This window comes from Eleginops maclovinus, chromosome 13 (assembly GCF_036324505.1).
Source record: "Eleginops maclovinus isolate JMC-PN-2008 ecotype Puerto Natales chromosome 13, JC_Emac_rtc_rv5, whole genome shotgun sequence".
NCBI classification, from domain to species: Eukaryota; Metazoa; Chordata; class Actinopteri; order Perciformes; family Eleginopidae; genus Eleginops; species Eleginops maclovinus.
In genome coordinates, this window is record NC_086361.1 from 15977398 (window position 1) to 15992733 (window position 15336).

Here is a 15336-nt window from a genome sequence, read left to right on the forward strand (position 1 = left end):
AATCATTCTTAGCTTGAAAGTTTATAAAACTGGACCTAAAAAGGGAATGAAATCAAACTCCCTCTGGGTGTGTTGTAATCCAAGTTTCTCTGTGCTTTGTCTACAAAGCCAGCCTCAAATTGAATAATTGAAGCTCATATCAGACCCCCGACTCACCCTTAAGATAGCAATGTTAGCTTTGTCTGCAGTTTTGCCGGTTATTAGCAGTTAGTGATGTTGGCACCGTTAGCTGCTAGTTGCCGGCTCAGCCATCGCCATGTTGAGAGATGTGTGGAGGCAATCCCTTAATCATAGATATGCTCCAAATTCTGAAAAAGATAACCTGAAAGTAAATGTATTTTAAGAACTCCAAATGTCTGGTTTTTTCTTTGCACTCAAAACTTTCAAAAGATTGCAACTTCTTATATTCGATTCTCTTCTGTTCTATTATTTAAAAAAATCATGTTTTTTGTTTTTTTTACTGACGATGCTGTATCTTTTTGCAGTACAAGTCAGAGAGGAGTAGCCTGGGTTCCCCGCAGGACTGGAGAGAGAGGCAGGATTCAACCTCACCTGTCAAAGAGGAGGGGGCTCTCCACAGCAAGAACAGCAACGGCTTTGGTGTAAAATGTTTGGAGCAACACATTGCCGGTCTAAACATCCTGGAGAGCAAATAATCCAGGAAACGGTCACCTCCTTTGTCCACCATCCTCCATTGGAGCAGCATATAGCGAACATCACCTTTCTGAAGAACATGTAATCCAGAAAAAATGTCACTCCCTTCATCTTCATTCACCACTAAAGAGTGGGTTAAAGCAGCGTGTGAAGATGGTTGCCTCGGCTCAGAAGCTTGTTTTTGCTGTCTGGATGATGAAGTGGAAGGCAGATTCAAGCTCACTTTGCCCAGGGGCAGTTTTAACCCAAGGTACATGTGACCCAGAGATCAGTTTCACCCTAGTCCACAAGATGGAGACAATCAGCTATGACTTTGCCAATTTCAGCGAGCCTCCTTAAAGAGAGAGCATTTTTACACAAACCTGATTTTGGAGTCACTTTTATCACTTTTCTGAATATTGATTTGATAAACTGATCAGAAATCAGGAAAAAACTCCTCTTAGTGCTCAGCTCAGCCATACATCTGTCTTCACTATGTGCCTCTGTGTAACAAGCCTATTTGCTTAGTGGTGTACTGTAAACGTGTTGCACATGCTAGCCAAAATTGGGGTTAAAAAATAAAAGTGTAACAGCTAAAAACCCACCGTGCATGACGCCATCATCACCAAGCCCTTGTGTTTGAGTCTCTTATGGTCTACGTGTTAAAGCTTTTTAATGTTAACACTTGTTCTGTAATATTAAACATAGTGATACATTTTGTCTTTGAACAGTGGCATTCTAGTCATCTCACATGGATTAATTAAAGTATTTTGAAGTCAACCACACTGTATGATTAATGGCTAATTTCCATACAGGAACAAAATCACAATTTAATGCCAAATATGAGTGTCCTCATAAAGATGCTGTGATCTTCAGCTTGCTACCAGTGTAAAATATAAAGCTCTTACTCCTCTGTGTTCATCACTGGAGAACTATTTTATTCAGTCCTGGCTTCTCCAAATCAGTTGATATTAAAGTTCATCACTGAGATGCTTTTGGGATGTCAGGATTTTACTTTACACTGTCATTTTATGAAATCATTTCGCTTGTAGTCATCGGACATTTGTTTTTCTCACCAAGTAAATGAAAGAACTGACACCTGTGTCAAAAAGAGCCTTGAAGTGTACTTGTTATGAAGACTATCATTGTGAAGCTGCCTGGTTGGCTAATATGTATTAAATGGCAAATTGTATGTATAATATGGTACATGAAGCATAGATATATATGTATATATACAGTATGTATCCTAAGTTAATGACTTTGGTACTAAGAGATGGTGTGATAATGACCAAGATGAATAACATACATTAAGCTTTAGAAATGCTTTGTACGGCGTGAGAGCAGCTAAGGATGCTGAGTATTGTAGTCGAGCAACAGATGTGAAGAAATCATAGATCTAGTTTTGGACCATCTATTCTTTTGACAATTGAAAGGTTAATAAAAGTGATACATAAAAAATAAACAATATTTTTCTTAAAATCACTGCTGTTTTTGTTTATTGACATCCTAGAAAAATAATTCAACCCAAGCATCTCTGGTATTATACAAACAGAATTCAAGTACTTTGTCATGCTTTCCTCTTTACTTTTCAAACTAGAAAAAAAGCAGAGTGCCTTCTGAAACCTCCTTCATTCTAAAACAATAAGAAAACAATAAGAGAAAAGAGGCACAGTGCGAACTTGCATTAAACACAATATTCCTTTTGAAGTGACCACATGTTTCCTGGGTTACATCCTCAGTCTGACAAAATGGTTTTAACTTAAATAAGGCAAAACGTAGAACTCTGTCATGTTGGCTGAGGTTCAGCAACAGAACGTTTGGAGACAATGGTTTCAAACTCCTCTCTGCTCAGAAGATTCTCTGTTATGCTCTTGCTCTCCTCAAACTTTGGCAAGATGACAGCAATGTATCCATCAGTGAAGGGCTGTTAAGATTAGACAGACACAGTATTTCTAAACATTTGTTTTGATAAGACAAAATTAAACTTCAAAGATGGTGGTAGAGAAACTATTATCTTGCATTGCATGTATTTTGACATTGTGTAATTCAAGAGTGCATTCAATTATGAGAAATACTAATTAAACTAGCAGAAGAATTACCATAAACATGGTATCTAGCACATGAGAAGGATTTTACAGTTTCAAATATATATTTACCTTTTTCAGCAAGAGAGAAGGTGTTTTTAAAATACTCTCATTGACCTCCAGTAGACGGCCCCGGATGCAGCTAAAAGAGATAATGATTTGTGTGACTTATCATGAAATCCATACTGTACATGCATGTGGAATATATGGCTATAAAAAAACAACTATTATCTCACCTGTAGATTGTGTATTCAGTTTCATCTGTGCATGTTATCCTACACAGAGGTGCAAAATCAGTAAGGAACTGACCCCCCTGTAATGGAAAAAAAAAAAATTGAGACCAAGCTGAAAAATGTTTAGTGAAGCTACACAAGTACAAATAAATGCCGATCAAAATCAAAATCATCCGTAGCTTTAAGAAGTATTTTGAATTTACCCTCTTGGACTTCCCAGACACTTTATTGTTCAGCCGACTGCAGCCATCACTGATCTGGTAATTGATGCTTTTGATTGACCGCCCATTCTGAAGGATTGGGTGGGTCTCGGCTAACGTGATAACACACAGTCTGCAGAGAAGAAACACAAGTTAACGAAGACGAAAACAGTGGTTAACAATATAAGTGAAAGTAAGTCATTTTTAATAAATGTGAGTTAATAGAGTTAAAGATTGTGTGAGAAAAAAAAATATTGTGCGAGTTTGTTGCAGCAACTTATAATACCGGATGAATAGAACTGTTCCAACCCTTATATTTTTTTAGGACTACATTAAAACTTTCTTTGGGGTGATGTTTACTCGGTGTGTCATTAATGGATATTTCTAGAAGTTGTTTTAAGGAAACTCTTCAAATAATATAATTCTACCACAAAAAGCCTCAAGACGCATTGATACAATAAAAACATAGTCTCTACAAAAACTGAACAATTAAGTGGTATTTTCCCTAGGAATTTAATTGTATTATTACTTAAACATTATGCATTACATTAATTCACTTCATGAAATATGAATATATTTCTTCTTAATACTTTAAATCCTGAACAACCCTCTGAACATGGTGCACATTTCTGTTAAACCTGCACAGCTCTCCACTTTATATAATATTTCACTTTGCTCAGTTTCTTGCATATTTATGTAAATATTGTCTGGATTTTTAATTTGTCACAAGAGTTTTTAATAATAGTAGCTATTCTTTTTGCTCCTTTAAAAAAACTAAAAAGTTTTCGTTTTGTGTGCATATGTATTCACCATTGACACCAAAGTTAATTCCTTATGTCTAAACATACTTGTTAATTCTGATTAATTTACCCATCATACCCAAGTTACCTGTTTGAATGCTGTAGGATGCAATGGTCCTCACACGGTTTCCCCTTGATATCTAAATAAAAACAACAACAACACATTTAACGTATTTCACAAAAATGCATTATGTTTGAAAATGAAATCAACGACATGCTTTACTCTGCCTGAGGTCTAAAGTCCAACTACCGTTAGCTCACTTAGCCACCGCATGGCTAACTGTTTTTATTTACCTGCTCTGTACCAGCGTGTGTAGTATCGGTCGATAACTGACGGCGCCGTCGCTTCTGTATCTTTCTGCTCCAAGCTGTCCATCAAAACTATTCACAGTACAGGTTATAGAAGAAAAAAAACAATGAATTTACATCAATGCTTATGCTTCTCAAATACTGTGCTTGACGGACAGCTAATTTTGTGACACCAACTGGTCCGTCGCAGAACAAATCCGACGTTTTTGGAGCGAAAAGGTTCCGGAGATATTTTCGCTTCTTTTCGGAATTTAGGACGTCAATTTGACTCTTTGGTAAAGTACAAATCACACCGTAAACATTTGAATAATTGAGTTTATCCAAACTGGAGTTGAATCTCGATCTGCTGTCGTTTTCACATCAGTCTTGTGGACATTTGAAGGCTCATCTATAAGTGGCCCTTTTCTCTGGAAAGGTAGGCCTAAACCTTTTTTCTCAGGTTGATTTTCTTTAAAACATTTTCAAAAGCTTTTCAACTTATAAACAGTTGTGAAATCTCTTTCTCATTGATTTTATCACTTAAATCAACTATCTATACATTTGTGTGATTCGTCATTCTTTATCCCAGTCCTTTACAGGAATCTGGAGATTTAGAGGCCAAGATATTGTGTTAAAAATGCAACTAAAGCGGTCAATGCATGCCAAAAGCAAATGTGTCGCACTGCATTGTTTGACCCTGCAGAGTCATACCACCTGGGACATATTAAGAAAGCATGTATTCACATCGACCACAAGATGTCAGACTACTGCTAGCAACATTTACCTCTACGCATTCAAACTCAGAGGACACCAACGCTTATTCAAAAGCAAATCTCTGCATGATGCTAGCACATCTATATGTAAAATTAAGTAATTCTTCCAGCTTAACACTTTCATATTTGATTAATATGCATTGTTTAATGTGTTAACCAGTCATGCCATCTCACAGTGGCTGTGATCAACTGCAACATTACCACACTCTGATACGTGTCACTTTTTCCCCTCTTGGCTATTTATTCTCGCAGATAGTGGTTAGACATTTTAAATATCTGAGTGGTTTATGTAATGAAGAGAATCTGAATGGATGCAGGAATGAGGGACTGTTCCCATCTCTGGATTTTTGAAATAGCCCCTCTCTGAACCAGACCAATCACATACCAAACATGTCTGGCTCCATCTGCTACTTGCACAACATGGAGGGGATTGGCACTGGCACGAGAATGATTATGTAATGATGACTTCATCTTAGTTAAATAGTTGAGAGGAGAGAGCAGGAGTGCGGGAAACTCAGCTGATATTTAGGGGCACGATCAGTTTTCCATTCATCTACTCACCACTACCGAGACTTGGAAAGTCTTTCTGTGAAGACTCATCATAATGAGTTTTTCCATTACTCCTCTCTCTGTGGTAGGCCCTGGTCTGCGATTAATTCAAAGATGAAACGCGAAACCATTATGGAAACAGTCGACACACGAAGGGAATGTCTCGTAGATATTCAATCATACTTCAGGGTTTTCCCATAAACAAGGCCTTTCTTGATAGGAATCAGAAACATGACCCTTTTCTGAAGAAAATCCCACTTTAAGCTAAACAGTTGCTGCAACTACAGCAACAAGTATGGAACATTGAAGTTAGGATTCCTCTGTAAATATCCAGTCAGAATAGATTTAGTTTGAGTTCATGATGACATTTGTCAATTTGTCATTTTGAAGTAGGCCTATGTGAGGGAAGAGGGTCTTGTGTGTCCTAATGAACTGATGTTGATATTTGCGAGTCTGTATGTGCATCTGTGTTTATCACTTGTATTTGTCAGTTTGTGTACATTCCCAAGCCTTAACTACATTGTCAAAATGAAACATTGCTTCATCTCTCGGTCTTCAGCAGTGGACCTCAAGGCTCACTGGCTGGCTGTCAAACACTCAGCTCGAGTGTCTCCAGCTGCAAATGCTTCTGTGTGTGTGTGTGTGTGTGTGTGTGTGTGTGTGTGTGTGTGTGTGTGTGTGTGTGTGTGTGTGTGTGTGTGTGTGTGTGTGTGTGTGTGTGTGTGTGTGTGTGTGTGTGTGTGTGTGTGTGCGCGTGCGTGCATGTGTGTGCGCATGTGTGTGTTAGATTCACGAGTAACTCCACGTCAGCTACTGCTACAGCGAGCAGACGTTCTCTGGCCTGCTGTTTGTGTCAGTATGGCTCCAAAAGTCTGTCTCTCTGCATGGAAGTTGTCCAACGTCGGTTCATAGCTGGTCCTCAGTGCCAAAGGAGAGCCTGATAAGGGAAAAGAGAACCAAGGGGGGTAATGCCTGCGTGGCTTAAAGTTAACCTGTTGTTTCGTTTCATTAGAACTGTACTCATACCTGGCCAGAAAAGTAAGGATTTCCTGCTTCGTGGCACACAGTTAGCTGAGTTTAACGCCAGAGAGACAAATGAGATGTTTCTGTTATAATGCAGATGGAGAGAGTTATTGTGAAGAAGGGGATTTATTTTTCCATTAGTGGTTCATGCAGACAAGTTATCAGGAACACTTTCAGCACTTCATCGTTTGTGAGCAGTGTTGCATGAAATCCAGGCTCGCTTTCAGTATCTCAACTTTTCATTAATGTCCAAAATAATAGAATTATGCTGCAGTTAGAAATGCTGCCAGACTTTTTCCTGGAAAGCAACGAGGCACGCACACCTGCATTTGCCATTCAACAAATTGAGTCGTATCCTGCCAAAAGCACATTTAAGCCCTTTTTTATTCACTGGTATGTAAAGTGGGTATCAAATGAAGAACTACAATTTCAGGGTAGTGCTTTTAAAGGGCTGTTAAATGTGTTTGTGTGTCACCAGAACTGAAATGAAGTAAGAGTGCGGTCAATGCCTTGGTGGACTGAATCACAGTGAGCTCTTTCCCTAAAAAGCTTCAATGTGGATTCTTAAAGTTCTTACTCTGCTGTCAGCAAATGTACTTACATGCATCAGCACAAGAAAAAACAGAGTCCCTGACCGCTGCTCTGAATGTGGTACTTGGAGGTCCTGAGAGCTTTTCAAATGTCATGACTGCAAAGGAGTGGCATCCCTCTGATAAGCTGGTCCCATGTCAAGTTATTATTGGAGGTAATCGGCGGCCAAAGGTGCAATCAATCATGTCAGAGCTTCTCTGTTATTTCTGGCCTCTCTCCAAAGGCAGTGAGGCCCAGAGGCTCTGACAATATGTATGTGCCCCATGTGTGTGCCTGTAAGTGAACTTCACGGCTCCTTTAGTTGAAATATATTTTATCACTTTTACATGACACGTTGCAGCCTGCTTACACAGTGTTAACATTACATTGAATGCAATCCAAATGCATTAAAACTGAAAACATCAGACTGAATGTTAAACAAGTTATTACACCTTCTAACAATTTATATTCACACTGGACATATGATTACCATGGAACAAGCCAAATGTGGAGCATTGTTATTTTTCCTTGAACTCGCTGGTCAGTTGTTCTGCCGATGGTTTTGAGTTTATAAAACATTTACTAAATGAATAATTTAAGGAGACAGTAGCTTGCATGAGTGACACATATTGACAGAGAGCTTGACCAGAGCCAGTAGCATCTGCTTGTTATAATGGAAATAAAGCTGTCATGATTTAACTTATGAGTGTGCATACACTTTGTGTGTGAGACAAAGGGATAATGTGTCCCTGGCAGCAGAGCAGGACTCTGTTCTTAAATCCAAAATGCTCATGACAAAAACACATGGTGGAAAAACAGGTCTCTCTTCGTGTCTTTAATTGTTATCATTTGAGAGAGGCAAGGTTTTTATCTGACACTTACGTCATTGCAGTTTTCACTTCTGAAGACCAGAGGAAGTGATCTGAACTTGTATGTTTCCACTGCTGTCGGTCAGTTTAGAACACAGTACTGTTGTCTCAATATGTGTGAAACCGTGTGTGATATGATACAACACCTTTTTTTTTCCTAACTTTAATGTCAGCTGAAAAATTAATGTTCCAATAATTGATAGTCAGTAGTCTAGCAGATCTGCTTACATCAATCACATATTATTTTCTGTCTTCTCTGACTTGGTGCCCATCCATCTTTATTTCTCTCTTTCATGCTCCTGGCTTCGAGGGGCTTCAGACTTATTCCTGACACTAATTTGTCCACAGCTGTCATTCTGCTTGTCATCCTGCAGAGATGAATGGGGTTCAACAGGAGCAGAGGGCCATGGAAAGAACATGCACACTGCACAGGTAAAACGCCAAATCCCCATGCACACGTACGTGGAATCATTTACAGGTATTAAGAGGTTTCAGTCTTGGATTCCTTACCACATGCTTTCTCTTGCCAAAGCAGTAAACATTTAACAAGACTCTTTTATGAGACACTGAAAAGGATATATGCATTAAGTCACCAAGTGGGCTTATTTAGGTTTACCAACAATTTCTAATTAGAAAGCGCCTCCACAGTGCTTGTGGTAGTTATTTGTCTGAAGCCACGTGGCAAACATCTTGACAATTTCCTCATGGAAAGGGGACTTTTCTCTGAGACGAACTCTCCAGCTCTTTTGTTTGCTTGTATTATAGCAGCATGTTGTTCCTTTAATCCAAATATCCACCCTTCAACTGCTTCCCAAAATCTATTCCTCTACCTGACTGAAGCGTTTCAGATCCAAACAGTACACGATTAATCATGTCCAGCAAATAAAACAGCTGTCACAAGAAAGATGAACGTTTGATCATGCAGAAATTACAAACATCTTTGCACAAACTTGTAACATGTCTGTGAAAGCACACACAGCACATTGCATACTTGTTTTGTAGCAATTGTCACTATGTTTCCTTTGAGTTTACATAACAAATTATTTTAAAATGCCCTTTAATGAACATGAGCATCACCGCCTCATCTGCTGAATCATATCGCACAAATGGTAATGGAATGAGAGCAGGGAAATTCTTAGCTGATCACATAAGAACACTCCATTTCCCGGCAAATATGTGGACATTTGGTGCTTTTTTCCTTTGGGGAGTTTGTGTTTTGTTTGTTTTCCCGGGCTCTCTGGACAGCCTTGGACATGGTTGTGTGTGTTGGCCGTGGCTCTTGTTTCAACATTAAAGGAGATGTTTTCATGGGCTGTTACTGAAGTGAACACTCAGTGTTGTTGACAGTGCTCTTTAGGAGAGGGTTTTTCACAAGTTTGGTGAAAATTGTCAAAAGCCCTCTAACGTTCATGTTCGGAGGGTAGTTTACCCATCACTGTGAAGCTGTTTAGCACAAGTGGACTGTTTATTTGTCTCTCTGTGAAACCTGATGTTTATCTCTGTGTTTATTTTTGGGCTATGGTCAGAACCTAGGCTTATTTCTATTCTACACCTGAAGGAAGTGGTCAGAGTTAAAATGAGAGTGAAATGTCAAGTTCTTGCACCAAATTAACCTTATATCAACATCAGCTCATAGGGTGAGGTTGTCTGACAGGAAACGCTCAAACTAAATATACCATTCCAGAAAATCGAGTTCATGACAAAAACTTGTGAAAACTTGTGTTTTATAAAAGTCACGCTCCTACAAGAGGATCTGCCCTTACACAATAAGACTGTTTCATGTATTGAAAGCAACAGCATTGAGAATGAGCAGTTTTAATTAACAAGGGGGCCAAGGACAGAATGTGTTTGTGATGGACCAAAGCAAACATTTAGCTAGATATTTTGCAGCGTGCAACCAGTGCAGAAGTGATGAAGTCAGAGGTTTGGACAGCTGGGCCTCGGGGTGGAATGGAGGATGTAGTGAGATTATAAGAGCATGATTAACAGAAAACAGACTGGAGGAAGAGGAATCTCCCTCCACCTCTTCATTTCCTTTACTTTTCCCACTCCTTTCTCCAAGACCTGATCCCTTTTCTAGAGACTAAGAGATGAACGGGCCTTCACTCGCCTTCCTCTTCTTGTTTTCATTCATGAAAAAGAGTGCATTGTTTAAGTGCTTTCCTTGGTACTTCTATCCACTGTAACATCAAACATTGAGAACAAGGGACTCAACTTTGGAATCCCTTTTGTCTCATCATGGAGTCGTCTCAGGGTTTTTTCTCGTAAAACAACATGCGCTGTGTCTGGTTTTGTTAAGGTTGAGCTGTAGTTCTTCCGCTCTTCATCCCACTGAGAGCCTTTTTCCCCCTGACATGTAAACACACAGATGTGTGATGATTGGCCGGGTGACGGAGTATTGTCTTTCTTATCTGCATGGGTATCAACAGTAAATGACGCGCTCACATAGTTCCAGGGAAGAGTGTTTTTTTGTTGACCTTTCAGAGATGTGAATATGGATGAATAGATCAGTCAAAGGGCGTTTATTTTTAATGTATGAGCAGCCTTTGATGAAAACATGTTTCCCACAACTTTGCCGTCATTGTGATTCAGAGATGAACTCTTAAATGTTGCTTCACCCCAGATCTGCTGCCCTTCCTGACTAGAAATGTCAATAAGTAGTCATTGATGAACAGGAAAATCATTCAGAGGATCTTTAGTGCTTTTTTTTAGACTAATTACACGTCATCTGGAGAGGCAGCCTAATGTGAGGACTGAGTAATGCTGACTGGACAGCATTCTCTGCATGTCGCAGCAGTAGGTTACCAGATGTGTGTGTGTCTGGATCACTGATTGTTCAACTAAACACACACACACACACACACACACACACACATACACACACACACACACACACACACACACTGAAAGTTGTCTTTAGGGTGACTAACATCTGTCCATGGACTACAGATGAAAAGTGGTCCCTTGGTCTATTCTGGCACATTTACAGAAATGTTGATTAATGTGCACTGTACCTGGTAAATAAATAAAAAATAAATACACACAATCCCAATATGTTACAAGACGTTAAACCAGGAAACAAGTATTTTATCCTGCTTTTTAACTGAGATGAAAGTGCTCAGCGCGTCTGAACTAGGCACACACAGTTGATTTTCACTGTTAGAGTTGCCAACCATTAGGATGTATATCAACTTGCTGAAACGTGTCTTAGACAGCGTAGGTTTTCTGTGAATCTTTGAAATTACTGAGTAGTTAAAAAGTCCACATGAACTGAAGGTCACTGATGATGACAAAAATGTCACATGCTGTTTAAACCAGTGCCTTCTTAACGTTTAGCTTTTAACCCCTTAGTAAAAAGCATTTATTTTCCCTAAGAGTCTTGCATACAGGTTGAAACACTTGTTAAGAGAAAGAATTGTTGAATTAACAAACGTTTGTAGTATGGACCCTTTGGCAACCGCTGCTTTAGACTGTTCAGGACATTTCTTCGTTGACTAACTGACACCGCTGTGCTTCTGCTGACATTCTTAGACATATTTATCATTCTCTACTGACTCAGAGGCACCAGCAAGACGCACAGAGCTAAACATAACAACACATGCTAGACCCACGTATATGTTCTCACATACAGGCTGCTCTTTTGGGTAAGTGGTTAAACATGTTCAGGTCAAACTCTCAAAAACAGAGAAGGAAATTGCTAAAGCACAAATACGAACGTGTAAGAGGGGAATTTAGTTGAAGGTCGTTCTGGCACAAATAAGTCTATTCAATGTTTGCACTCCTTTATTAAATATACCCTTTTATTTTATGAAATAATTGTCAGCATGTCATATGTTGACCATGTGCAAATATGGAGACTGTCCCACTGTCAAGAAAAGACACAGCTGAACAGAGGAAGTTCAACAAATGTTTTTGGCAGTTTTGGTGGGGAAATTTCCAAATGGAACTGTCTGAGCTTTTGCTTTTGTTATATGTAACTTTTTAATACCGGATGGAATTTAAATGAGGAATAGATTCTGATAGTGACTGTTGCATCGAAGGATTGCAGTCGTCGTTCAATCGGAAGGTTGTGGGTTCGATCCCAGCCCATGCATACAACATGTTGATGTATCCTTGGGTGAAATACTTAACCCTGAGTTGCTCCTGATGGCATGAATGGGTGAATTACTCAGTATGTATAAGTACAGTCCATTTACCAAATGTTTTCCAGCTTGGTGGCCTGGATTACGGACTTCCTCACCAGCAGACCTCAGTATGTCAGACTGCAGGGCGTATCTGATGTGCTGGTGAGCTACACTGGAGCCCCACAAGGAACTGTGCTGTCACCATTCCTGATCACCCTCTACACCTCTGATATCCACTTCAACTCCATATCATGCCACCTACAGACGTTCTCCGACGACTCCTCCATTGTCAGTTGCATCACAGATGACAACGAGGAGGAGTACAGGGCGCATGTGGAGAACTTTGTAGGCTGGTGTGACAACAACCACCTCCAGCTAAACATCAGCAAGACTGAGGAGCTGGTGGTGGACTTCAGGCGGGGCACGAAGAGGTCTCTAACCCCCATCACCATCAGGGGGGAGGAGGTGGAGGTGGTGAACACCTACAAGTTCCTGCGATTGCACTTGAACAATAAACTGGACTGGAGTGACAACACTGATGCTCTCTTCAGGAAGGGACAGAGCAAGCTGTTCTTCCAGAGGAGGCTCAGGTCCTTCAACGTGTGCACAAGGCTGCTGCAGATGTTCTACCGGTCTGTGGTGTGCTCTTCTTTGCCGTGGTGTTCTGGGGGTGAAACACCAACAAAAGGGATGCTGACAGGCTGAACAAGCTCGTGAGGAAGGCTAGCTCTGTTGTTGGAGTTAAACTGGACAATCTGTATGAGGTGGCTGAGGAGAGGACGAGGAGGATACTGGACAGTATCCTGGATAACCCCTCCCACCCCCTCCATGCAGAGCTAGTGAAGAGGAGGAGTATGTTCAGCCACAGACTCATCCCACCTCGGCACAGCACTAAGCGCCTGGGAAACTCCTTTGTGCCTGTAGCCATCAGGCTGCACAACAAGGGGTTAACCATGTGACTCACTGACAATAACTCGGACTGCACATAAAGCCTGCACTCTTGCACTTTTGCACAATAACTTTGACCTGCACTCTCTTTCTGAACACATACATGTGTATATTTTTAACAATACTCTCGTTACTTATCTGTCTATATATTTTTTTAGTTTTTAGAATTTTAGTGTTTCATATCCCTGTGTGAACCTGTACTGTTTTTCCAATTCGCTGTTGCTGCTTAAACACTCAAATTTCCCCACTGGGATTAATAAAGGTACATCTATCTTATCTTATCTTATCTTATCTTATCCAAAAGAATTACTGAAATGCTACACTGCAGAATCATATGGAAAGAATGAAAATATGGTGACCATCGAATTAGATTCATAGATCTTGGCCCCAGTACCTGAATCAAATTGAAATTGAATTTACGCAGTGTATACAATAGTTGTTTTTTTCCACACGTTTTGCGTTTCTCCTCTTGTAAATCATTTGAGAACCCATCAAGGTTATTTTTTCTACATCTCAAGACCAACTATTTTAGACTAAATGCTTCTCTTTTAATCATTCTTCAGTATATTTAGAATGGATAAAATGACTTAGTTTAATGTGAAAGTGTATGCTCGTAGTGACAAACAATTAAAACCTGTTATTCAACCATCAGCAGTTCCCAAGCTGTACACCTGCCCAGCAGAACGGCTAACAACTTAGCGGCTAGCTGGTGAGCAGAGTGGAGCATTTAGTAACTAAAGAGCCACATATTTTTAACCATGTGCAGCACTCTGTTTCAGCTGCGGCTGTTTTTAAAGGGCTTTATAAATAAAGTTGATTGATTGATTGATATTTTCTTCAGTAATTGGTTGAGACCAAAAAAAGAGATAAAAGGAGAATTAACATCAGACTTATCAAGGGGGCCATAAACATACAGTGGGGCAAAAAAGTATTTAGTCAGCCACCAATTGTGCAAGTTCTCCCATTTAAAAAGATGAGAGATGCCTGTAATTTTCATCATAGGTACACTTCAACTATGAGAGACAGAATGGGGGAAACAATCCAGGAAATCACATTGTAGGATTTTTAATGAATTAATTGGTAAATTCCTCGGTAAAATAAGTATTTGGTCACCTACAAACAAGCAAGATCTCTGGCTCTCACAGACCTGTAACTTCTTCTTTAAGAGGCTCCCCTGTCCTCCACTCGTTACCTGTATTAATGGCACCTGAACTCGTTGTCAGTATAAAAGACACCTGTCCACAACCTCAAACAGTCGTACTCCAAACTCCACTATGGCCAAGACCAAAGAGCTGTCAAAGAAGACCAGAGACAAAATTGTAGACCTGCACCGGGCTGGGAAAACTGAATCTGCAATAGGTAAGCAGCTTGGTGTGAAGAAATCAACTGTGGGAGCAATTATTAGAAAATGGAAGACATACAACACCACTGCTAATCTCCCTCCATCTGGGGCTCCACGCAAGATCTCACCCCGTGGGGTCAAAATGATCACAAGAACGGTGAGCAAAAATCCCAGAACCACACGGGGGGACCTAGTGAATGACCTGCAGAGAGCTGGGACCAAAGTAACAGAGGCTACCATCAGTAACACACTACGCCGCCAGGGACTTAAATCCTGCAGTTCCAGACGTGTCCCCCTGCTTAAGCCAGTACATGTCCAGGCCCGTCTGAAGTTTGCTAGAGGGCATTTGGATGATCCAGAAGAGGATTGGGAGAATGTCATATGGTCAGATGAAACCAAAATAGAACTTTTTGGTAAAAACTCAACTCGTCGTGTTTGGAGGAGAAAGAATGCAGAGTTGCATCCAAAGAACACCATACCTACTGTGAAGCATGGGGGTGGAAACATCATGCTTTGGGGCTGTTTTTCTGCAAAGGGACCAGGACGACTGATCCGTGTAAAGGAAAGAATGAATGGGGCCATGTATCGTGAGATTTTCAGTGAAAACCTCCTTCCATCAGCAAGGGCACTGAAGATGAAGCGTGGCTGGGTCTTTCAGCATGACAATGATCCCAAACACACCGCCAGGGCAACGAAGGAGTGGCTTCGTAAGAAGCATTTCAAGGTCCTGGAGTGGCCTAGCCAGCCTCCAGATCTCAACCCCATAGAAAATCTTTGGAGGGAGTTGAAAGTCCGTGTTGCCCAGCGACAGCCCCAAAACATCACTGCTTTAGAGGAGATCTGCATGGAGGAATGGGCCAAAATACCAGCAACAGTGTGTGAAAACCTTGTGAAGACTTA

At 40.4% G+C, this 15336-nt stretch overlaps 3 protein-coding genes across 6 annotated transcripts in view; 2 read left to right on the plus strand and 1 right to left on the minus strand.

Annotated features, from left to right (window-relative positions):
- The window catches only part of ctnnal1 (catenin (cadherin-associated protein), alpha-like 1), a 46604-nt gene extending 44489 nt beyond the window's left edge, over positions 1-2115 (plus strand). For both annotated transcript variants that reach the window (XM_063899165.1, XM_063899166.1), the window contains exon 19: positions 486-2115. In XM_063899165.1, the coding sequence (XP_063755235.1) occupies positions 486-656 (171 nt within the window). In that variant the 3' untranslated portion in view covers positions 657-2115. The remainder of the gene's footprint in view (positions 1-485) is intronic.
- abitram (actin binding transcription modulator) lies at positions 2087-4473 on the minus strand. The gene is made up of 6 exons (XM_063899175.1): positions 4245-4473; positions 4039-4090; positions 3154-3283; positions 2954-3030; positions 2790-2859; positions 2087-2557 (listed from the first exon to the last, which is right to left on the minus strand). The coding sequence occupies exons 1-6, from the start codon at positions 4324-4326 to the stop codon at positions 2420-2422; spliced, it is 549 nt and encodes a 182-aa protein (XP_063755245.1). The 5' UTR covers positions 4327-4473; the 3' UTR covers positions 2087-2419.
- Positions 4281-13833, plus strand: LOC134874905 (uncharacterized). 3 transcript variants are annotated; one of them, XM_063899173.1, is made up of 4 exons: positions 4281-4534; positions 4624-4674; positions 8371-8454; positions 12233-13833. In XM_063899173.1, exons 3-4 carry the CDS (start codon positions 8399-8401, stop codon positions 12849-12851), a joined length of 675 nt encoding a protein of 224 aa, XP_063755243.1. In that variant the 5' UTR covers positions 4281-4534; positions 4624-4674; positions 8371-8398; the 3' UTR covers positions 12852-13833. The 3 variants fall into 3 exon arrangements, with proteins under 3 accessions (XP_063755243.1, XP_063755242.1, XP_063755244.1); XM_063899172.1 differs by having other exon boundaries at positions 4281-4674; positions 8397-8454; XM_063899174.1 differs by lacking the exon at positions 4281-4534 and having other exon boundaries at positions 4658-4674; positions 8342-8454.
- The last annotated feature ends 1503 nt before the right edge of the window (positions 13834-15336 follow it).